This window comes from Canis lupus, chromosome 6 (assembly GCF_048164855.1).
Source record: "Canis lupus baileyi chromosome 6, mCanLup2.hap1, whole genome shotgun sequence".
In the NCBI taxonomy this organism is placed as follows: Eukaryota; Metazoa; Chordata; class Mammalia; order Carnivora; family Canidae; genus Canis; species Canis lupus.
The window spans coordinates 1466004-1491153 of record NC_132843.1 but is presented as its reverse complement, the minus strand read 5'-3'; the positions used below and the strand labels follow the sequence as shown (position 1 = coordinate 1491153).

The window sequence follows — 25150 nt, the reverse complement described above, 5'->3', positions numbered from 1 at the left end:
GGCTAACTTAACAACTTATGTGAAGGAGCCGGTGGCTCAATCCAGGGCTCCAAATGAGGGTAATTCTTGATCCGTTCCTGGTTGGCAAGATCTGGGACTCAGTCATCCTCTCAGGATGAAGGACTCCATGACTGCGGGAGTCCTCTGTGGTGCTGAAGGGAGCACCAAGCTCCCAAAAGCAACTGTGACCTACAGGAAGGGGGGTTAAAGAGGTAGAGGGCATCCCCAGGGTCCCTGCCCGTGAGCCTAGAAATGAGGAGAAGGAGGGTTAAATTGATCCTAGAATGGAATGAGGGGTTGCCCACAACCAGGGATAACCATCCGCCTGGGGTAGTCATCAGCATGTGTCAAGGGGTGGGCTGACCAAAGTTTAATGGTAGTCCTAAAATTGTATTTTCGTATTTCGAGGGAGAAGGAGGAGGGAAGTGTGAGGTTGCTTACAGGGATGATGTAAAATTAAGGGGGCAGCTGAAACGAAGGTTTGCCTTCTGTCAGAGGACAAATGCCGGAGCACCCGTACGATGCCCAGGACCTAGGGTGGGATGGCGGGAGTGTGATAGGAGCCCTGAACGCTCATCTTCTTGCCTGGAGATGGAGCAATATTGCTCAGGAAGAGATAATTCTTCCCTGAGGTCATAAATGGCCCCTGAATACGTCTGAAGACTCCTGGAGAACAGGGTGCTAGAGGCTGTAGCTGTGTCATACAGTTTCAATTTGCAAAAAAACAGGAAAATATAGCTATCATTTCTCTTAGAGATTCCCAAACAGATGATTCGGAAGAAAGGGTTGTGACCACTAATAGCTAGCACAGATTCAGACAGATCAGACCAAATTTACTGCCTTTTTTGAAAGGGTCACTTGCCTGACACATCTAGGGAACCCTGCAAATGTCAAAATTCAAGGAATGTTTCCAGAGGCTTGTTGTATCACCCTGTCCTGGGACCTGCTTTACTCATTAAAAATTGTTTAATTGATAGGTAAATCATACAACAAAATCTACCCTTTAATTTTTATTAAAGATTTTTTTAAGATTTTACTTATTTATTCATGAGAGACACAGAGAGAGGTAGAGAGACAGGCAGAGGGTGAAGCAGGCTCCCTGCGGGGAGCCTGACGTGGGGTTTGATCCCACGACCCCGAGATTATGCCCTGAGCCAAAGGCAGACGCTCAACTGCTGAGCCACTCAGGTGCCCCAAAGTCTACCCTTTCAAAAGACATAATTCTGAATTTTTAGTCTATTTACCAAGTTGCATATCCGTCACTACTAATTCCAGATGTCCTGTTCATTTTTATCAGTGACCCAGATGATGTCACAGAGAGCCTGCATAATCCAATCTGATGCCCGACACTAACTCTGTCCCTAGGGAAAGAGCCTGGCACCCTGGGAGGGTTTGGGCACGTGCTGGCAGAGGAAGGGAAGGAGGACTACGATTCTTAATTGGTTCTACAATTAGAGGACACCAAGCCCTGGTCATGGTCATGCGTAGGACAGAGGTAGCAAGAGCTGCTGGAGGCTGTAAACACCCTGCAGTGTCCAGGATGTGGCCCGAGTGCACCACCTGGGGACCCAGGGAGGGGGTGGCATGGGGACGGCTTGCTCTCCTGTCCCTCACCCAGCAGGGCCATCTGACACGAGCTGGATGACCATGGCATTTTTTTCTTCCTTCCAAATATGCTTTGCAGGTGAAGTAAATGAACCATTCTGAGGCCTCACTTAATGAAACAGATTAATTTGGAGAATGGCTCTCTTGTCTCCCTGGCTGGTAGGGCAGCGTGTGATGGAATGATAGCGCCTGCATGGGAGGCCCTGCTCTGTTAGGAGGCTGGGCTCTGCAGTGTGCTGTGTCTGCAGAGACTTGTCAACTCTCTGGGCCAGGGGCACCCGGGTGGCTCAGCGGTTGAGCATCTGCCTTTGGCTCAGGGTGTGATCCTGGAGTCCTGGGATCGAGTCCCACAACAGGCTCACCGCAGGGAGCCTGCTTCTCCCTCTGTCTGCGTCTCTGCCTCTCTGTCTGTCTGTCTCTCAGGAATAAATAAAATCTTAAAAAACAAAAAACAAAAGAGCACACCTCCCTGGGCCAGGGCCCATCAGGAACCAGGAGCTCTGGCCTTTCTCCGCCATTTATTTCAGTTGGGGGTGGTGGCTGTTGTGAGCTCCACCCTTGTAGCACTTCTTCTAGGCAGCTTTGCGGGGTGACTTCAGGGAGGTAGGCATCCCTGGCTCCCATACCTGTTCAGCTGCAGTATCCTCATGTCCTCCCATCACCCCTCCAAATCCTCCTTGCACCTCATGGCTAGTTCAATGCCCACCTCCTCCAGGAAGCATTCTTCAGCCACCTCTCGCTGGCTCCTTTCTCTGAACACTCAGATGCTACACAGTCACACACCATGTTCTGGTGGCTTCCGGAGCCAGAGAAGGTTGGGCAAGCCACACCTCCAGCCCTGGAGAGCAGGGACCAAGCTTGGCACTTCCTTGGTGTTCTCCGGAGCATGGAGTGCCATTCCATCAATCCCAGTAAGAGTTAAGTCCTGCTCCCGGGGGTGCTTGCTGTGACGCACCACCTGGGTCCCCCTTCAGGAATGGTGCACTGCCCAACCCTACCAGATGCTGCAGCTGCTGGGGCAGACCCCCCCTGGCTCTCAGCCCCTACAGAAACTGCCCTGGGCCTGGAGAGTTGCTGGCCTAAGGTTGTGGCAGTTCTCTCCAATGACCAGTGAGCAGGCAGGGGGATATAAAGACCTGCTCCTTCACTCCATCTTGGGACAGCTCTGAAATCACCTCTCTGTGGGGTCAGAACTCCCCAGCCAGGCTGCACTGCAGCTCAGCTTCTCCCTTTGTCCAATCCTGCTCCCTGTCCTTCCCTTCTACAGCTGTTGATCCACGGGTCATGCCTCAGTAAGTGCTCTGCCCGCTAATCTCCATCCCAGCATCTGCTTCCCAGGGAACACCGCCTCCGATGGGCCTCCATTGCCTCAGTTGCTCTCTCTGCAAATGGAGCAGGGTGGGGGAGGGGGGAGGTCGAGAAAATCCTGCCGCCCCAGCAGGTGAGGCCTCACGGAAGGTCCACACTGCGCAGTGGTGAGCAGCACGGCCAGGACTCAGCCCCCCGGGAGCCTGTTCCTCTGCCTGCACCTGCTGGGCTCGTGGTTGGGGCAGAGGGGAACTTCCCCAGGCCGCCCTCCAGCCAGCAGGGCTCTGGGGACTGAGCACACGGGACATGCTGCTCCCTGGGGAATGCTCAAAAGACTCATTTAGTGCAATTGTATCATGAGATGCATCGCTTTGTCCATCACTTTGTCCGAATGCAGCAACGCCTTTGAGTAGTTTCCCAAAAGAAACAAGTGGTTACTAGTTATGTTTTGAGAACATTTTTTAAGGAAAAACAGCCTATGAACTGCTCATGAGCTTAACCTTTCTCCGCCAAAGGAGGACAGTCACTGCTCAGCTAGAATCAGAATCACAGAGCCCCTCAGAGCAGCCCCCGAGGGCAGAGCAGGAGCCTGCCCCAGGGCAGTGGATCCGAAGTGACAACTGGTCCTGGAGGGAATGCAGGACAGAGCTCTCCCTGGGCTTGCAAGTAAGGTCATGGTGGGGGTGGGCGTGGGGGTGGGGCACAGCCCACCCTCGCTGCAGCCATCGCCCCACCCCTCACCTGCCCCCCAATACCTCGGACTCCAGAGGGGTCCGGTGCTAAGACCGCTTCCAGGGCCCTCATGGGATCGGATGGCTCAGGCCTCCCGCTCGGCAGACCCGCTGTCCGGGAGGGGAAGGCAGGGCGTGCAGCTCTGCCCAGGCCGCAGCATCAGTGAACAGGGGGATCCGCACCCGGTAATCCGGGGCACAAGGCCCAGGCGTCCCCCCCCGGCCCGCAGAGCACTCCAGGCACACCCAGCCTGGTGTCCAGCCGGAGCTGGGACACAACGCGGACTTCCTGCCCGGGCCCCGCTCCGCACACAAGCCCGCGGCTGCCGCCTGCTGTCCGGGATCCCACTCGGGCGGCTCCTCCCATCCCACTCGGGGGCATCCTTGGGCGCGCTGGCTGCTGGCCTCTCCCGTTACCAGCTAGTGTCCTCTGCTTGGGGTCCCCAGGACTGCGAGGCAGCTGCTCCTTCCCGCCGTGTAAATGTCTCGCGTTACTGGCCTGACCGCTCTTCCCCCGCAGCCTCCTCTTCGCTGGCCCCGGCCCGTCAGCCTCTCCTCCAGGGACATACTTTCCATCCCTTTAATCATCTTTATTGCCTTGCTTTGGACCCCGTCCCGGGGCCACATCCTTTGCGAGGTGTGCTGACCTAACCAGGCATTCGTTAACACGAGTGTGGCTCAGTGGACGGTCGGCTTCCCAGTGTGCACGTCACGCTCCCCTCCTACATTCCGCCGCTGTCCCAGGGACGCTGAGGGAGCCGGGCCCCCAGGGGAAGGTGTGGCTGACCTGGATGCGGACCGTGGCCTGCCACTGCTCCTGGGCTGGGGGGTGACTTTTCACTCGGAAGCATGGGGACTCCCCACACACCTCCAGACACATGCTTGGGACGAGGGGGTGAGGTGGGGAGGGACACCCAGCCTCTGCTCTCTCTGACCCTTCCCCAGTCCCTTGAGCATTCTGTTCTCCTTTCTCCCTACTTCTTCCCTCCACCAGGCCCCCAGAGTCAAGGAATGCGCCTTTGCGAGCCAGCAGAGCACAGAGGTGGCACACGCAGGGCAATAACCACACCCTGGTCAACTTTGCTTGTGAGCAAGGGGAAACTGAATTTCCCCTTTTCCTGCGGCCATAATGTGCCTAGTGGTTCTGACTTCTAACCAGGATGGCCTCCCTCCTAATTAGCTGTATGGCTGGTGTCCCCTGGGAAGGCCTCAGACCGGCTAAACTCACCAGCTGATGATGAGGAGTCCCGGGTGCCCAGTCCTCCATCCAGCCCAGGCCGTGGCCACCACACAACACCCCTTGTTCAGGGCCCACATGTGGAGGGACAGCCCAGGGACCCTGGCCCACCACAGCCCTCATTTCAAGGGGGGCAGCAGGACAACAGGAATCTCTGGTTTCTGAGTAAGGGGTGTCGGCTGGACTGTTCCTTGGCTTCAATGAGAATATTCTCTGTTCATTGAAAGGTGAAACCACAGGCCATACTTTGACCCAAGAAGAAGAAATTCCCTATCGAGGAACTTGCTTCATTTTAATTCCTTGGGCAGAAGTCTTTTTTCTTTCCTCCTTTGCCATCTACTTCCCTTCCTTCCTTTTTAAAAAAGTTCCAACCAGAAATAATTTACCCATATTCGAACAAAAAAAATATACTCTGATCCTGCTTTACTACGAACATCCACAGACAGTGGGCACAACTCTGTGCCTGGAGCTCCCATTTGAAAATATACCATGAACACCGTTCCATGTAGGAAAGGCTCCAAGGGGCGGAGGCACATGCCTTCCTGGGGGGCCCAGCCTCAGCTGCTTGTGTGTCCGGGGCTGCCTCATGGCACTTTGGCCCCTTGCTATCACCCAGCAAGGCTGCTCAGTGGGGAGACCCTGGGTTTGGCCTCAGGGTCAGGGAGCTCCTCAGACACTGGAGGCAGGAGCACGTTGGCCTGATCCTGTGGCCACAGCCAGGATCAACTTTCAGTGACTGGGCAAGAGGAGGAGAGCCGGGTTCCCTTGTACTTGCGAGCGGCGGAGCCTCCTGGAGGCCACAACCTAAAACACACGTCGCCTAGGACCTAGTCCCCTGAGGACTGCTGATGTTGCTGTACACGGAAAGAACATTTCTCCTCCTGAACTGCAAAACCTACACCCTGCCCTGGACTCTTGAAGGGACGGAGCCACTCCCTGGGCTAGTCCTGCTGCCCCACGGGTGCCCGACCCCACTGCGTCATCTCCTAGGCATCTGCTGGTCATTGAGGAAAGCAAAACCACGGCCAGACCTGACGCAGTGATGGATGCATGGCCAAGGACAGAAAACCCAAAACTCTCGATGGAGTCTCCCTACCTTCGGTCATTTCTCCGCCTCCGAAACAGCTTCTTCGTGTGGGCGATCTCCACCTCGTGGGGCATCGGGTGGTAGCCCTGCGTGCGGGAGGAAGGCAGATCGTTAGGGACTTGCGCAAGAGAGCAAAGATCTTCTCACACTTCTTACACGTAGCTATTGATCATAACCTCAACGGCAAAGAGGAAATTGGGCAAAGAGGAAAAATGGAAAATGTGACGTTGATCAATTTCCCACCAGACAATGATGCTGGGGTCCCAGAACCAAAGAAAGGCAGACACACAAAGGAGATCGTGGAATTTGTCATATCCAGTCATTCAAATTCCAGATGACGACACTGAGGTCCAGAGGGGTGAATGAACCTGTTCAAGGTCTTACAGAGAATTAGCAACAGAGCTGGGACCAGATCCCGGGTTCACGGCTGCCTGACCACGGGCAAATTACTGTTTCAGACACTCCTCTATGCTTCCTGAGATGGTGGGAATGTCGGCATCATCTCTGGGCTGTTAAGAGGACCAAGGAGATGCAGCCCCTTGCAAACTGCAAGCCTCAAGCAGACGCGGTATCGCGGTATGCCAGGACCCAGGCTGCCTCACCCTGGGCCAGGATGGCTCATGCAATTCTTTTTTTTTTTTTTTTTAAGATTTTATTTATTTATTCATGAGACACACACACACACACACACACACACACACAGAGGCAGAGACACAGGCAGAGGGAGAAGCAGGCTCCTTGCAGGGAGCCTGACGTGGGACTCGATCCTGGGTCTCCAGGATCATGCCCTGGGCCGAAGGCGGTGCTAAACCACTAAGCTACCCGGGCTGCCCCCCTGCTTGTGCAATTCTAACCCAGGACCCTCACCCCTCACACTCCTGGGGAGTGCTTAGGGGAAACAGAATAGCTAAATGCTTTTTTTGAACTTTAGACTGGGGGAAATCCTAAGGATGGTCTTCTGTATATTGTCACCAGGACAACAACTCTACATCTATGTCAAGGTGGCCGATGGACCCTCTACTTATAACACGGGCCTGATCCTGCAAATGCCAGGCCCCATGCAGAATTATCTACAGCTTGGAAGCTGGGCTGATGGATGGCCAGCTCTGTTCTGATCGTTGGCCTCCTTAGACAGAAGAGTGTGTTCTGGTGGGACATGGGGCAGAGCACTGTCATCACATCATGGGTGGTCTGGTGGGAGTGGCTGGGCAGGGGGTTGCCCAAGGGGACCCAGGCCTGGAGGGCTGGGAGGAGGGGATGGTCTGACTTGGGTCCGGGATACCTGTGTACAGGTTCTGATGCAGTCTGTAGCCTGAGCGTGATCCCCCACGCCACGTGTGGGGCGAGAAGAGGTGACAATGCCCAGTGTGCTGTAGAGTGGTCACTGAGAGTCCCTTGAGGACAACCCTCCCTCTTTCTAGACTGGGAGGCTGAGGCCCAGATCCTCTAGGTCCAGCCCTCTGGTTTCAGGGTTTGCAGTGGAGGGCCCCACTGGGCCCACCTTCTCAGGGCTCAGCCCCAACCAAGGCGGGGTGGATGTTGACAGCTCTAGCCAGGTGCAAGGAGATTCTTGAGCTGGGGCAGTAGGAGGCCAGCAGGCAAGAGATGCAGGAGGACACAGGGGCCCTGGCATTATGGATGCTTGGCCTAGCCTCCTATTGAGTCCAGGGAGGGAATTACACATTTCAACATTTATTGTAATAACAGGCCCTCCCTCCTGCCCTGTCTCTTGCCTCCAGCAATCTGGCCAAAAAGGCATGAATGAATTCCGGGCTCCAGGCAGCCACAATGGGCTCGGCAGCTTTAGGATGTGCTTTGTTTAATGGTTTTCTCAAAGGATATTATATGCTTTTCTTTAATACAAAACACAAACAAGGAAAAACACCAAGTCTTCCCCTCTCATTTCCCCTCTCCCATCCTGACCCAGCTCCAGGCTGGCCCCTTCTCTCCCTCCTGGCCTCGGGTCACCACAGGAACACGCTGGGTGTGCCCCACGTAGACAATGGAAGGAAGCTGAGGCTCCCTCTCAAGCCGGTGGCCGGGATAGGGACCTCCCTGTGAGGCTGAGCAGATAGAGCTGTCCGCAACGCTGGGCCCTCCACAGGCCTGGGACGTGTGGCCTCCCTGCCTGGGCATCAGGGTCTGGGGCTCTGACCCACACACCGTAGCAGTAGGCAGCTGCCCCAGGGGCTCAGCCTCAGCAGGAGTCCTAGCTCCCCATCAAACTCAGTGTGGCCCAGAGGACCTGCCAGGCCACTCGGGGCCTCTCACAAAGCCCCTGCTGTGACCTCTGTGTCCACCCATCTGCCTCCCCCACATTAATATACATGCGTGTACACACAGGGCTAACATGGTAGTCAAAGCATGGGATCTGGAGCTTTACTGTGAACAGTAAGCTCCCGGCGCTTCCTTTTGATGATTCTGTGACTTTGATAGATAACCTCCCCTCCACATGACTCAGTTTCTACATCTCTAATAAGAGCATCAATCTCCTAGGGTTCTTGTGCGAGTTCATTGAGTTGATAAGCATGCAAAGAATGTAGACTAGTGCCTGGTATGTAGTGAACCTCAATAAATATTTCCAGGGGTGCCACTGTCACCCTCGCCTTTATCATCTTTCTCATCGTCCTGAGGCTCTGCTCAGGGCTGGGTCTGCCAAAAGGAGCAAGGCTGCTCTGGTCCCTCTCCTCATGGAGCCTCCAGTCCTGACAGAGAGTCTGGCAGAGGTGGTCTGCAGGGGAAGGGGGGGTGAGTTGGGGAAGGCAGAGGGATTAGCAGAGGGCCTGGTGACCCAGGTGTGGAGCTGGAGAAGGATGGGGAAGCCCTGCCTGTGTCCTTTGTGGCCTGAGAATGGCAAAGCCCAGGGGGAGGCCAGAGACCAGCTAAGAAAGCAACAAAGGTGACAGAACAAAGTTTTGCACTTCTGAGGCCCTCTGTCCCCAGGAACAACCCAGGCCAGGGCTCTGGAGGACTGGTCCCACCCCCAAGACCACCTGGAGCCCCAGGCTAGGACCTCTCGGTGAATAAAGTGTTACCTTCCCGGGGCACTCACATAGGGCTTTCATAAAACAGGGCACACTAGTTACACAAGCTTCACTGGAGGACGCTCTGCCATCAGCCACTTTGTTTCTCAAGCTGGTGGTTGGCCCCAAGTGACACACACAACTCAAGAAGCTGCCACACTTCTCCCAAGATAAGGGTAGCTGGGATCAATAGGAGCAAATGAGGCCAGCAGAAGATGAAGAGAGAGAAAATCTGTGCTGGGGCACACATCTGCCATCAGGCTAGCTGCTGATCTGGGTTAGCAGAAGTTCTTTAGTCACTGACAAGAGGTAGGACTTGTACATGATTGTTCATAGCAGCATTATTCATGACAGCTACAACTGGAAACAACCCAGACGTCCACCAACTGAAGACTGGATACATAACCTGTGGTATGTCCATACAAGGGAATATTATATGGCCATAAAAAGGAAGTCCCCCTCCCTTAATATTTATTTATTTATTTGAAAGAGAGAACAAGAGAGAGTGGGAAGAGGGAAAAGGAGAAGAGAATCCTTAAGCAGGCTCCTTGCTGAGCTCAGAGCCGGACATGGGGTTCAATCTCAGGACCCTGAGATCACGACCTGAGCCGACATCAAGAGTTGGCCACTTAACCGACTGAGCCACCCAGGTGCTCCTAAAAGAAAGGAAGTTCTAATATACATACATGACAATGTGGATGAATCTTAAAAACTTCATGCTCAGGGAAAGACATTAGTCACCAAAGACCACATAGTGTACACTTTTATTTGTATGAAATGTCCAGAACAAGCATATCTATGGACAAAAAGTAGGTGAGTGGCAGCCAGGGACTGGGGAGAAGGACAGGGAGTGAAGGCATATGAGACCTGGGTTTCTTTCTGGGTTGGAAATATCCTGGAATTAGACAGTGGTGATGATTGCAAGACCTTGTGAGCATACTGAAAAAACAACTAACCATTTGCTTTAAAAGGGTGAGTCTCACAGTATGTCTCAATTTAAAAAGGAGGGAAGAAAATCTGGGGGCAGTATATTCCGGGTAGAGGGGACAGCAAGTGTTAAAAGTAAGAAAAAAGAAGATCCAGCCACAATGGAAAGTGTTTCTTTCTCATTCAATGACTCTCCAGGAAGCAGCTGCCCTAAAACATATTATATAAGATCAGGCTGCAAAGGGCAGTATGTGCTAGACAAGGGAAACCCACTGATAAGTACTGATAAGTACGACTGATAATCTAGAAAGAGTGGAATCTAGAAAGGAGCATGAACAGGTATCTCCAGGCCTGGCCAGGGGAGAGGGTACTTTGGCTTTAGACCAGAGATCCCTCCCTGCTTTTTTAGAACACATCCCTCAAGTGCAGAATGGGCCCTTGATCAGGCTTGTCAGAATTATCCTTTAAGAGTGGTCCATGGCCTTGGCTGTAATTCTTTACTCAACAAATCCTTCCACTCCAAGCTCTGAGAGAGCCCCACATGGATGTCAGTCCAGGTAACGTCGGTACAGGTGGAAGAACTACTCCCTCAACCCTTGCCAGTACGTGAAAGCACCGGCCGTCTGTCTGGTCTACCAGCTGCTTGGTGGGCCTCAGCAGGCTTCAAGCTTGGGAGCCTCTGCAGCAACACGCTGCCACCCCAGGCCCCGCCAGCTCTGCTTCCACTTCCCCACTCGGGAACCCTTCTTCCTGTAGCTCCGAGACCTCCTGCAGGACCCCCATCCAACCTCTGACCACTTCTGCTCACTAAATGGGCCTGGGAGACAAGTAGATGATATAATCCAATCCACGGACAGAAGGAAGATAATACTCTTCCCGCATGCCAACCGGCAGAATGTGCGTGAAACGCACGCATACACATGCATGCACGTGTGCGCACACACAAACACACACACCCCTGACTCGGAGGTTAGCCACGGCGTAAGATGCAGCTCTGCAGGGCAGTACTGTCATTGCTCTGGTTTTAGAAACACATTATGTCCAGTCCACCCATTGCAGGGCGGCCTGAGGTTGATATACACGACCCGGGGCAGTGATTCCGAGGGATTCAAGGCAGGCGGCAGAGCCGCAGGCCCCGGGCTGGACTGCAAGGGCCTTGCCCCCAGACGTCAGTGTAAACAGACAGATCTTGGGTGGGGGGGGAGGGTGCCTTCAGTGAGGGCCACACAAGCACGCCGAGTGAGGAGCACCCGCGCCCGACGGCTCTGAGACCCGCTGGCTCTGTGATCATGGTGACGCCGCTGCCAGGCTGTGGGCTCCCGGCGCCCCACCCAGCCTACAGTCCACCCACTCTTCCATCTACCCACCCTATAAAAATTGCCGTTTTAGGTGCTGAGCATACGGTGGTAAAAAAGAAAGAGGCGACATGCTTGTTTGTCTAGAGCACACGTTCCAGCGCAAGCGGAAGGCCAGCTATGAGATAAGCAGATGCTATGATAATTGAAGAAAATGCTATGGGGTAGGACAAGGTGTGGCAAGGGGATGTGCACAGCAGGGGTGGGCGCAGTGGTCAGGGGAGACTTCTGTTATGCGACGTCCATCCGTCTACCCACCCACCCGTACGTGCATCCGCGGTTCTTTCTCACTCGGTCACTGCTGTAGGCTCACCATGTGCCAAGTGCATCAGATGGAGAAGACTGGGATGAACAGACCCAGTGCCAGCCCTGGCGGTCAGGGCACCATGAGCTGATGGATGCCAGGAGCCACAGGAGACACTGAACAGATGCCTCTGGCAGCCTAGAAGAAGGAATGAGGATCCTGCTTGGGAGAAGGGTCAGGGAAGCTTTCGTCCACGGAGCGGAACTGTGGCCGAGTCCTAAGGAGTTTGACGGGGGCACAGGAGAAGAAGGAATGGTACAACTTCCACCTGCTGGACAATGACGCCAGTGCCCCAGCGGGGTGTGGAGATGTGCTTGGCACTGTGGGCAGACGGGGAAGCACCAGAGTATTCTGAAGACCAGGGTCTCTGGCTTGCTGCCCTCTCTATAGTCCTCCTCACCCCCTAGGACAGGTGGAATTGTGGGCCTCAAAAAGGTGAGTTGGAGTCTTAACCCTGCAAATAGGGTATTTGCAGATATGCTCAAGGTGAGAATAGGTCATACTAGATAAGAGTGAGCCCCAAATCCCATGGCTGGTGTCCTTGGAGGAAGAAGGACACTTGAAATGCCAGAGTTGGAAAGAAGGCTGAGGGTCCCAGTCCCAGTGAGGCAGCACGGGAGGTTTCCAGTGGAGAGGGGGCCTCATCAGTTTCCTAGCAAGGTAGGCCCCGCGTGCCAGCCCTGCTCTCTCCACTGACGTCCCTGTCTGCCCCCGTCACACCAGGGTTTGACTCTAGGGAGACCACAATCCCTCTCCTCTTCTTCATGCACTTGCATATTGATTGGCCAGATCAGGTTCTTATCACTTGCAAGAATGCTGCTAAGCACATGGAAACTAAGGGTTCCTTCTCTCCAGAAGATTCCAGATGATTTGGGTGGAAGGCCCCACCAATAGTCTACGAGAAGAAAAACTGAAACTGGATGTTGATTCTGCTGCGTCCACCGGGCAAGCCCAGGGAGCTGGAGCCCTCACGGAGGCAGGACAGATGATCCGGCCAAGCCAGTTCACGACTCCTCAGGCTCCCCCAGGCTCCCCCACCTCCAGCCCAACTGGGGAGATACCCCGAGGGCGAAGATACAAAGCAGCCATAGCACTTGGCAATGTACCGGGCCATAAAAATACCAAGTTCAGCTTCCTGACAATGAGCTTGTCTCAAGAGTGGAGCCTTCCTCCTGCGGGGGGTCATGTGTTTTCAAAGCTTCTAAGAAGTCATCCTACCAAGGTCTCGCTGTGGGCACGTGGGCAGGATGTGCAGGTCACGTCCAATGAAATAAACAGGTAATGTTTTTAAAATTCCTGGAATCTCTAGGCTGCACAGCTACTCAGAGGCCGACCCATTTTAGAAAGAAAGGTGAGGGGCAGGCAGGCTCACTCAGGTTTAAATTTGTGGTTTTTCTTTTTTCTTTTCTTTTCTTTTTTTAATCAGCAGAGACTTAAAAAACAAAAAAACAAAACAAAACAAAACAAAAAACCACAAGACCTTAGCTGGAGTCCCTGTGTAAAAAGACACAGATGAAAGTAGACAGGGACGGGATCTAGAGGCTGAGCCACGGGCACTCAGCCCCGCCGGCAGTGCCACTCAACACCCTGGAACGTGAGCACAGGCTCTAAGGCTCCACGCACTCGGGAGGGCCGCTCTCCGCACCTACAGGTGCTACAGCTGCAGGAGAACTGGACGTTCTTCTGGGAGACGAGCTTGACTCAGGCTCTCCGAGACGCCCCCTGATTGCACATGATCACGTTGCCTGTGGCAGTGGTGGGGGTGACCCCAGGCCTTCCTCATAATCTGAGGGTCTTGCTGTACTCGGTGCAGCTACCGAGGCCAGCTTGCTGCCGGGGGGAAGCCTTCTTTGGCAGCACGGAGCCGATGAAACCCACCCCTCCCTTATTTCTCAAGTTAGGTTTCTCACCATAAAAGCCGTAAGAGTCCTGACTAATAAAATCACACATACCTGGGTCCCGGTTCTGTGGCCAAACCTGGGGGCCACTCTCTCCTCCCTCTGGTAGAGAATGAGGATGAAAATATTTGCCCTCCCCGCCTCTTCTGTTGCGAACACTTACACTCCTTCCTTTATTTTGGGAGCCGGCAAATTTCTTCTTCTTATCTTTGAAATATTTTGAGGTGCCTTTCTATCACTGATAACCAAACAACCCACATGATACAGCTTTCAAGGGTGTCATGCTTGATCTCATTACATCCTCGAAGTCATGGAAAGCAGACATGACCCTCCCCGACCCTTCCCACTGGGCAACTGCAGGAAGAACTCACTGGGCAATTGCAATACAAGTGATGTTTGCTCAATGGTTTCTGAATGAAGAGGAAAAAATGGGTGAGAACGTGGACGGAACCTAAGAAACAACAGAACAATGCTAGAAAATTCTTTCTGCATTCTATGGTGCAAAATGTAGAGGAAGCAGTGCCTGAGGGGCTGGGCTTTCAATGAGCATTGTCGATCTTCCGTTGTGTGAGTGGGCCCGGGGGCTGACTGGTTGTGCTGTGGAACCCCTGTGGCCACCAAGGCGTGACCTGGGACAGGGGCAAGCTTGCCACTCCCCCGATGAGGGACGTTTACTGAGGGGCCCAGGAGCCTTGCTGAACTGAAAAGGCCACCACACTCAAGCCGCTGCAGACCAAAGGTAGAAGATGTGCAAGAAATGAATGGTACATGTGGCCGTGGGAAACAGCACAGAGCATGCTCTGTGGCCTCCAGAAAAATTGTCAGGGTGAGGGTTTAAACATGTGTGGGCCGAGTCCCGGTCCGTAGCTTGGTAGTACGTTCCTGAGGGGGTAAGACCCTGATCCTCAAAAACTCCATAAAGCAAGCTCCAGGGGAGACAAGGCCAATCGTGTGCTCTGGCCTTTGTGGGGAGGGGACAGCCTCCAAGATGTAGGCACATGTGTGGACAGTGTTTTGAACTTGGGGGAGGTTCAAAAGCCATCCTGGGAACAGAAGCAATAACAGATTCTGGAAGAACACTGAGGCTCTAGAAACCCTCAGGGACGGCCGCTGTGTTTTGTGACCATCATGTGCCCCAGATGACTGTGTCCCAAAGACGTCACGGGCCACAGGGGAGGCGAGATACACTGATAACATTGCGGCTCCATGCAGAGAGAAGTTGCGGAGGGGGGGCACCCTAGGAGCAAGAGGGTGGAAGGGGTGCCTGAGGCTACCCTCTGAGTTAGCAGAAGGCTCTAGAATTAAGAGAAGCAGAGTAAGAGAGATGGCGGCCTTGGCGCAGGTTCCCAGGAGGCGGGCTGTAATAGCTGCGCTCTTGCTTCTCCTGAGTGTACCCTGGCGTGGCTCATTCCACACACTAGCAGTAAGTGTAAGAGCACCGGGGGCCATGTGGACAGACCCCCTGCCCAAACCACTGCTAGTGGTGGTGCTGAGGTCCCGTCACCCTCTTCTTTTCTTTAGCACGGTCTATGAGATGCCCCCGTCTGCACCCCACGCCCTGTGCCAGGAAAGCCCTCCAGCCCTGAGATGTCCTAGAGTTTCCATCCATGCCCCTCACGAGCCTACTGGGACACGGCAGCCCAAACCCCCAACGAGGTCATCCTAGAAGGTGGCCACCTGTGTCCCCCCATCAGCTGCTTCTTGAGCTCCCGGGCTCAGGGCAGGGAGAGAGTGTGGAGGGACTGGCCTCCGCGCTCAGGCTAGCTGAGAACCTGCTGCGGTAGCGTCGGCAACGGCATTGGAGGCAAGAGGCCAAAATGTGGTCCCTCCCTCAGGAACCACCCGGGCTTTCGTTCGTTCATGCGACACCTCTTCATTGAGGTGCCAGGAGCTGATGCAGGTGCTGCAAATGCAACAGTGAGCTGCACCACGGACCGGGGTTTCCATCTCATAAGGGGAAGGGGAGAGCCCATAGGATGCCGCTAAAAGCGAGAATTTAAACAGAAACCAGTGCCCTGGAACAGAAAGAAACAATGAAAAGGAAGAAGAGGATGCTTTCGACCTGAGGACCAGAAAAGGCTTCTCTACGAAAGTGACACTGGAGCCCAACCAGCGTGACCAGGTCAACAGACTGAGAGTCAAGGCTCAGACCAATGTCCTCTACGGGAGAAAAAAACTGAAAGAGTCGACTCTTCTCATGTTTCGTCTTCAACAACAAAACTTAAGAGTTCATCTTAAATAAAGTAGCAAGCTTAGATTAGTACTTCCTGACATTTTGAATTTCATAAAGCAGTAAGATTTATATTTAAAAATGGGGAGTTGTTACTTTTTACTCTCTACCGGAGGACATCCCATCTACTAGCACTTTAACTTCATAAAGGACATGACTTTAAAATAAAGGATAGTCCTTTATGTGGATCACTGTCAGCTCCGTGCAAAGCACCATGCTGTCCTACAGAAGGCGCTTTGCACAGTCTGTCTCGCCTACCCCTCACCCAAACTCACCTATATGTATTTAGAAAGAAAGAAAATTAAAATACCCTATGGGGCTTATGCCCTCCTTACAGCAGACCACATGGTACTCCACACCAACCATTCTGAACTTCATGGGCCATGTAAGGGGTTGTCAAGAATAATTCTGCGTATATGTGATCATGTTCACCTGAACCCAATCCTCAGGGAAAGTGTGAACTTGACCATTTTCCAATCCTTTTGGGAAAACCTCTGGCTTCCCTGTGTTGGCCTAAGTCATGGATCTCGGCGATAAACGTCCCTCCCAGGTGTGAAAGGACACGTGATCTCAACTCTTTCCCTTCTCGCTGACACATTTCAACAAGCCACAATCAGTTTTTGTCTGGTTTTACTTTTGAAGCAGACAGGGCATTGATTGTCTTGTCATTTGCTCCTTGACCCTCCTTCCCCATCTCGGGCCACTGGGCAACCCTCCTTGTTGGGTCACGGCCACAAGCGATGCTGTGTTTGTTGAGCACCCACTGCCCTATGTAAGCACATGGCCCTCAACCCCTGGCAGCTCCCATCGCTGAAGCTGCCTCCCCACAACATAGGAGAGTGGCTCCTGTGCCAAGCGCTGGGTGCCCCCTGAGCTTACACTGCAACCAGGCTGTCCCCTGTGACAAGAGAATCCCTGTCTGCTGGATCACCCAGCTACCACCACGGCAGGGAAAGCTGGTACACTCGCAGTCGCCTTTGTCCATGAGGTTTTCAGGGGTGAGTCCTCTCCTCACCCTCTTCCTTTTTTGAGAAGGCAACGCTGCCCACAGCACTGACCTTCCAGTGGACAGCCACACAGCCCCAGGCTCTGAGCAACCCCAGCATAATGAGGGAGGTGGGTGTGCACAAGCTGCAGAGCAAAGGGGTTGTGGGGCTGGGGTTGTGGGGCTGGGTGGCCCCCGCCAGGGCCAGGACTTAACGGCCTGACCAGGACCACAGCCTTTCCAACCAAATCACTTCGGTGGAGGAAGCAATTTTTTAGGCTCTTGCTGCCCTTGCTCTTGTGTCAGATCAGGAGCCCACCTGGAGGAAAAGCTTTAATTGCTGCCCCCCCCCCACCCCGTCTGCACCCCCTACTGCTGGTCCTGAGAACTGGCCTTAATGTTCTATTTATGGAAACGCATCAGAAGGTGCCCTGGGCCAGGGGCCAGGAGACCTGGGCTCAGGTTGGAGGTGGTTGGAAGGTTGGAGGTGGACTGTTCTCCAGATTTTTAAGGGGCGTCCACTCCTCCCTGCCCCATGTGCCTGCCACCCTCCCTGGGACACACATTCTGCAACCAGGCTTTTCCTTCCGCCTGCCACATCTTCCCCACTTTTGTTCACCCCACTCTCCAGACTTTGCCATTGGCATAAATGCCTGTTCACATGAGAATGAACCCATTTGGTCACACAGCACATTGGACAAACTCCATCCTGGTACCTAAATGGACTAGACAGTTGCTGATAAGCTGTCTGCCCAACTTTCAGGAGCTCAGGGGCCGTGTTTCCTTCCCTCCTGTGTGCCCCCTTACATATCACAGTCCTCCATAATTCCTTGTTGGATTAAAACTTATGATGTCGACAGCCCTGGATGGACTGGACTGGGCCACCCCCATTCTAACCACTGTGGACCAGCAGCATTCACAGGTGACCCAGAGTCTACAGACTGTGGCCTTCAACTGAGCAAAATCTCCTGCACTGTAAGGAGTTAGGGTGCTCCATGGCTCCCTCAGCCCTCCATCTGTAATCACAATTCTCCTTCAGTTAAATGCAGTAGATATGAAGACCCCGACCCCCCAGTTTCTGGTTAGACTGTAAAGCTCTCCGACAACCAAGGTGGCCATTGGCTGGCCTGCACATCAACAATGACACTGTGGATGCTTGGTGCCCACCACTCAACTCCACAGGCCTCCTAGTTTGCAACAGGTGTCCCACTCCCACGTCTGCCAAACCTGCCCTGTGTGCAAGGCCAGAGGCCAGTGCTGCCAGGCCATAAGTCTGTTCCCTTCCCTGCTCTCAAATGGAGAACTTAAGCATACCTTCTCTTGTGAGGATTGAAATGAGGTGCTGGAAAGCAAATGAGAGGACCCACGGGAACACACCTGGCCAGTCTCTGGATACATGTTTACTCGACTTAAATGACCTGCCTGCAGAGAGAAGGGTTCCAGAGTACCCTCAGTCTATGGAACCGAGGCCAGACAGGCTGAGCCCAGGGGGTCAGTACCTACCAGGTGAGGAATAGGGTCTGGAGAAGTCACACAAGTAACAGGAGCCAGAGAGGAGGTGACACCAGGAGCCCCCGCCCCTGCCCTGCTGGGAGGGTGAATGGGCTACAGGGTCCCTCCTCGTTGGAGGTCAGCATGATCTCCTTAGGGACTCAAAGCAGGGCAGCTTAACAGTGACCAGGAGTCAGGCACCCACAGGAAGGTTCCTCTCCACGGCCCCTCCTGGGTTATGGTCTTTGATCCCAGGATAGCATTCAGGCCCTGGTATCCTCTGCCCTGGATTCATGCTCTTTGCTTGGAGTGAAGCACTGTGGGGGTGATGGGAAGGAGAGGGTGTTGAATTCTGGGTCACAGCCAGGCCCACGGCAATAGGCAAAGGCTAGGAGATTCCTCCTAAAGTTTTACCTCCCGAACAGCACCTCACGTGTTGCCCATGCTCAACGAAACTCTTGACCAATGACACTGATACCAGGGAAGCAGTGAGTGGACAACACACATGGGAGACAGCTTGCTCATGTGGAAACACCTGCCTGTACACCCCTTGTCTGTTTGCAGTAGCTTCTCTTGGCCACCTCGAGTGGCAAGGAGATTACGGAGAAGATGGCAAGGCGAGGCTAGGGCATCCCTGAGCTGAGTCTGATGCAGATGAGCTAGCCCAACAATGGGGGGAAGCTAGCCTGCAAAGGCTTTCCTTCCCTTCTAGTCCTGCCCCATAAATACATTCCCTTCCACCAAGTGAGCAATTCTGTTTCCCTGGAAGGTGTTCAAAAGGCCTCATTACCATAGAAGGAACTAAATTAGGTCTGCAAGGACTGTGAGCTGCGATATAGATAATAGCAGCGTCTATCACTGAGCAGGTGCGGAGCAAAGAGTTTATGTGTATCAACTAATTTAAACCTCACAACAACCCCGAGAGGGAGGTACTCTTATTATCTATGCTTGACAGGGGAGAAGGGGAGGATGGACCCAAATAGCAGGCCTGGGGCAATGCCCACTAGAGGGGGGATGTTCATGCAGGGGCTCAGGAAGGAACCGTACACAGCACCCAGAAAAGCAGCGGATTGGAGGCCTGGCACCCACAGCAGCCCACAGCAATCCAGAATTCGGTAGGGTTGCACCTCTCGGGAAAGAGACCCCCCTGGTTTCCACCACAATGCACTTTGCACAGTGACTGCCACATAGTAGGTACTCCACAACGTTTGTGGATGGAATGAGAAAATGAGTGAATGGATGTAAGTGGGGTTTACAAGAGGCCACTTACGGTTTCCCCTGGATTCATGCTGTGGACAGTTGGCAGTGTCAAAAGCACAAATTCACAGGGTTGCTATATTTGATCTATGCAGGGGGTACCTTGCTTCTTCTCCTTCCCTTCTTCCAAGCTAAATCACTAATAGCTAAGCTGCCAAGCTAAACATTCATATGATGAGCACCATGGGACACCAGCAGGCCCTGGCCATGTGTTGTCAAAATCGGAAAGTAGAAGGAACATGTCGTAGGCTGGTGAAGCTTTCCAATGAGGAAGAAAGATAGGAATTCGGTGAGATAGAGGTGAATTCCTTCAAATCTGCACGCGTGCAAACAATTCCTGCATGGAACTGTGTTTTAACCAGAGTAGGAAATTCTAAGTCCTCTTGCAAATATCTTTGGTAAAAGAAATAATTGCCTCCAACTTATTAATTTTTTAAGGGAACACTTTAAGGACGCCGGTTGTACCTCTCTCTGGCTACAGGAAATGTACCATTTCAGAAATTCAATTACTTTTTCCATTCCCAGAAAGCAGCGCTGACCTTTTGTTGTGCGGATGTGGTCATTAAGGATTCCCTGCCACATAAAAGAGTCTTTATGGGTTGTCTTCAGTCGGGCAGCCATGGGTCTCCACCGGCTCACCAGGCACCAGCAGCTACGATGACCTAGTTGGTATCTATTTCCCTCCATGTCTCTGGAGCAGACAGCGATCTGACCTACTTTCGGGGCACAGTGGTGGCTCAAGAAGGAATGGAGGGGAACACGAGAGCTTGGACACAGGGCTTTGAAGAGCAGGCTTCAGGCACTTCCTGGCTGCCCGCCCGCTCTGGGCGCAGCTCTCATCCCTGCCACCTCGCTCCATCTGCAGAGGCTTGGTTTCCTGCGACCCCTCTCCTGACTCCATCCGCCCTGGGCAGCTCTGCCAACCTCCTACCGTCTATCAGGTTTTGATGTGAAGGCTCCCAATCTTCCCACCTCGCAGCCCATAAGGAGGATGGTGATGTCTGAACAGCACAGGAAGGTGACCCAATGAGGCCATTGAGGCCAGAGGGTGGCAGCTTGCAGCCCATGGCCCACTGCACTGAGGCTGAGGGAGAGCCTACTGTATCCCAACCGGGATGTATTCTCAGACATCTATCAGGACACTCTGCACTGTTTTCAAAGTAACTAAACAATGACAAATTCTGAACATTTGTATTAATACATTAACTTCAACTAGGGAGTATACGCAGGGTCAACCCTCCAGAAAAGGAGTCAGCAAAGTTTCTCTCTAAAGAGTCAGATAGTAAATATTTTAGACTCTGCAGGCCACATGGTCTCAACTGCCATGGTATATAGCAAAAGTAGTCACAGAAGAATAGCTGTGGGGGTGCCTGAGTGGCTCAGTTGGTTAAGCATCTGCCTTGGCTCAAGTCAGGATTCCAGCGTCCCGGGATCAAGCCCTACCTCAGGCTCTCTGGTCAGTGGGGAGTCTGCGTCTCCCCCTCTGTCTGCCTGCCGCCCCCCCCCATATGCTTTCTCTTTCTCTCTCTTTCTCTCTAATAAATAAATAAAATCTTAAAAAAAAAAAAGAAGCATAACTGTGTTCCAGTAAAACTTTTATACAAATAGGTGGTGGGCCAGATTAGGCCCACGAACTGTCATTTGGGACCCCTGTCTATGAATTCTTGGGAGGCCAAATGCAGTTTGCAGCAGTTTGTCCTCTGGCTCTGGGCCTTTCCCCCCATTTAGTGGTGACTTCTTGAGCTTGACAGGCACCCAGCTTCCTCACATTCTCCCTTTACTGCTATTTGAACCTGTCTTCAGGGAAGGCCCTGATAAACTCAATCCCCTGAGAGGAGAATAAATGCATTATATTTACATTTCAATCAATAAAAAGCTAAGGTCAGAGGCTCTCAGCCCGGGGGGCAACTCATTGACAGCCCCAGGGGAGCTTTAAAACATCCAGATGGCCAGGTGCCCCTTGGGAGGCTCTGATGCAAGTGGTCTGGGGTGCAGCCCAGGCAGTGGAGATTTTAAAAGCTCTTTAGGTGATTCTAAAGGGTGATCAAGTTGAGAACCACAGCCTTAGATCAAAAGGAAAAAAAAAAGTAGAGGTGTTATGTTTTGGGAAGAAGCGAACCAGGGAGGTATTGTTTGTATTTTTCCCCTCAGACGTGAGGATGAGGAGGAAACATGTCCCCAGCCCTTGAAACCAGGTCACACAGGCAGTCTGCCTCGGCACAAGGCTGGCACTGTATATACTCCACCACGCTCCGGCAAAATCCAAGTCCCTCTCATTTGTTTCCCTCTTGACATCTACTATGGTTCCCTACTGGCAACATGTGCTCTATTAACACTGGTTTATCATTAAAAAAAAGTGGCTAACAGCCTAATAGTCAATCACAGGTCAATCAATCAATCCTCAAAAAAAAAAAAAAAAAAAAAAAAGTGACCAAGCCTTGCCTTAAAAGAGATTGTTGTCCACGTTGGGAGATAAGGTGAGCACTGATGAAATAAATATGTAATAGGCTCAGCTATATTCATACTATATGATAAGGCCATTGTTGTCACACCTGATGGCACCCTGCAATCACCTGGGAAGATTAAAAAAATCTCAATGCCTTGTCATTACCCTGTGCCAATAAAATCTGAATGTCTAAGGTGGAACACTGGCATGGGTCTCTTAAAATTCTCAGGTGATCCCAAAGTGCAACAAAATTTAGGAACCGTGGTTACAAGATCCTCCTTCTCGAAGTGTGGTCCCTGGACCAGCATTATCAGCATCACCTGGGGAGCGGGTGAGACACGCAGGAATGCAGGCCCTGTCCTTGTTCTACTGAGTCAGAATCTGTATAGGAACGGGCTCCACGTGCTACCTGTCTGTTCCTTAAAGTGTCAGGGGGGCTGCTCAAAAGTACCATGTTCTGGGGAAGGTAAGACCAGGACACCCCAGCAGAGTAATCAGGCACTTCTTAGAGGAAGGGAGAGAGAAGAGAGTCTAAGGGATGGGAGAATTTGAGGCAGAGAGGTGGTGGGGAGGACTCTGTATACAGGAGCCACGAAGGAGACAGGCCTTCTGGAATGGTTGTCCCTGCAGCGGCAGGAAGAGGTCAAAATGCATTTTTTACAAAAGAAAAGTACAGCACGTTTAGTTACACATTTAACAAGCTCAAGTTTTTTAAAAGGATAAAATGACAGGAAAACAGGTTGGTTTTGGTCAAGCGAGGGCAGCAATTATGAGGTCGTGGGTGAGAGGCATGGCTGGGGTCGTGAAGGAAGATTCCTGGGACTATGGATGCCCTCCAGAGGGCTCCTGGTTTCGTCTCATGGGCCAGTGGGGAGCTGCAGGTTGTCTCTTGAGTCAAGGAGGGAGGTGACAGGAGAAGGGGCTGAGCAAAACTGCTCTGACAGTTTCTCTAAAAAGGATAGACTAGTATGAGAAGCAGCAGGGAGACAGGGTAACCAGACGGGAAGCCCTCACCACGTCTGGGAGATAACGCCTTTGAGAAGGTGGAAGAATAGAGCACCAAGGAAGGCCTTTCAGAGGAGGGAATGCTATTCTGTTCTATTCTATTTTCTATTCTATTCTATTCTATTCTATTCTATTCTATTCTATTCTATTCTTATTATTCTATTCTGAGTCCATTTGGTGGGTTGGGCAAGAAAGCATTCTGAGGTCTCCAATCTGCGACACTGTGCTATAGAACCGACTGGAAGGAAATCTAGAATCTCAAGTATTGTTGTAATAAAGTCTTTTGGTCATGACCCCCAAAAGTTATCTATGGGAAAATACAAAGGTCTCTAGCAAACATGACTCCCAAAGGGAAGTGGAGAGGAAAAGCTAAGCTGTACACAAGCCCTGGGATTGTCCTCAGCTCCAGCACGCCATGAAGACCTAGAGCGGCCCTCGAGCACAATCCCTTTGTTTCTAGGCCTCTGGAAGTCAGGTTGATTCCCAGTTGAGTTGGAAACGCCGGGAGATTTTTCCCATGTTGTGGTAGACTGGAACAATGACCGTACGGTGGACAGGACCACCATTGTTTCCACTGAAGTTATTTCGGGGGAGTTTAGGAAGATTGTCTATTCCAGGACATTTCCTTCACCCAATTCCCTTTATGAATACACTAAGGGAAGAAGCTGGTGTTGCCACCAACACGCCTGCCCTGCTCCCGGGCACGTGCACAGCGTTCCATGCTAGTGACTCCCAACGGGCCCCGCTGAACGGCCGTGCAACAGCTATCTATTCCCATCCTCGTAGAAGCTCTTAGATTTGACTAGCGTCTCACAATTGTCCAAGGACTTCCTCAATGATCATCTCGCTGGGTTCTCAGGGCAGCCTCCTGAGATGGTGGCAGGTAGGGGGTAGGTTTTATCATCTCTGCTCTAGATAGGAGGAAAATGAGAAGCAAAAGAGCTACTGTGAGTGGGTTCACTACCTGGTGGTGGTCTTCTCACCATTGCCGATCCCATGGCAGCCAAAGACGGAGGCCTGGCTCCTCTGGATTCAGGGCCCCATAACGAGTCAGTGTGGCTGTTCCTTCCATAGGGTGCGTGACAGGGAAAATGTGGGACCCCAGGCTGAAAGGAGAGCAGGGGCTGGATGGGAGGCCTTGGAGGGCAGGAGCTTCATCCTCCATGTGATGGGGAAGCAGGGGAAGGCTTACACACGTTACTAAGACAGCTAGATTTGTGGACTTTGTGGATGGCGCTGGACCTGGTGTGGAGGAGAGATCCGAGGAGATTTAAGGCAAGCGCACGGCAGACAGGTTAAAAAGATCAAGAGATGCCAACGGCTAATGTGAGGATCAGGGAAATGGTGGAGGGATAGAAGAATCTATGAACATTTAAGAATAAAACAGGCTGGTTTTGATGAAGGATGAGGGTGGGGGATAGAGCACCATCTGTGAGAAACGGCACAGAAGACACGGTCCCCACTCTGAAGGAATAGAACATCCCCGGGAGACAGAAAACGAAGGAGTGCTAAGCCAGGCAGGATGTCACTAATATCAAGAAGGCAGAGTTCCCTACACTAATATTTTGTTAAGTCTGGATCAAGTCCTGGCTAACCCCTGCAAACACCTCCCAGGATGGAGCAATGGGAGAAATCCCTGGGGCCTGAGGACGGAGGGTCTGCACCTTGGTCACACGGAAGATTCATCTGGGGAGCTTGAAAGATGATTACAATCAGTCGGTGGTGGGGTCCAGGAGCTCCCTAGCCAATTCTAAGACGCAGCAAGGAAGGAGATGGAGGTCTTGCCCCTGATTTCAGAGACCCCGAACTAAGGTAGGCTCAGCTTTGCAGAGGGGAGCTTCAGTTTCCCCACCACACCAGTGGCAGGAGCGAAAGAAGAAGTTCTTTTTGGTCACTGACATTCTGAATCACCCTAAGGTCTCTGGGTCATCTCTCTTCTTTTGGGACGGAGCAGTCCCCCTGCCCAGTGTCCCCAGTAACCCAGCAAGGTTCCTCCCCAGGCCTTGTCCACAGCCGTGGGGGGTCCACCCCTCTGTCTCCCATCAATCAGGTTTTCCTCTTCCAGCACATGGACATCCTCTGCCCAACCTGAGTGACCAGCCTGGTCCACGTGGCCAGTGGCTGGGGCTGCTGCCCTTTGGGGTGTCCTGAAAGGACCTTGCTGAGGGGGTATGATGCATTTCCTTGACCACACCACACGCCAGCCTGCTGAAACAATGTCCCTTTTCTTGCCGCCAGGAAAGGCCACATAAAGGAACATC

At 52.6% G+C, this 25150-nt stretch overlaps 1 protein-coding gene and 1 long non-coding RNA gene across 8 annotated transcripts in view; one reads left to right on the top strand and one right to left on the bottom strand.

Annotated features, from left to right (window-relative positions):
* CTIF (cap binding complex dependent translation initiation factor) overlaps nt 1–25150 on the bottom strand; it is a 281791-nt gene that overhangs the window by 127186 nt on the left and 129455 nt on the right. For all 7 annotated transcript variants that reach the window (XM_072828536.1, XM_072828539.1, XM_072828542.1 and 4 more), the window contains one exon: nt 5978–6054. In XM_072828536.1, the coding sequence (XP_072684637.1) occupies nt 5978–6054 (77 nt within the window). The remainder of the gene's footprint in view (nt 1–5977; nt 6055–25150) is intronic.
* On the top strand, nt 13979–15732 carry LOC140634619 (uncharacterized). Its single transcript, XR_012032029.1, has 2 exons — nt 13979–14214; nt 14997–15732. It is a non-coding gene; the product is annotated as an uncharacterized lncRNA (long non-coding RNA).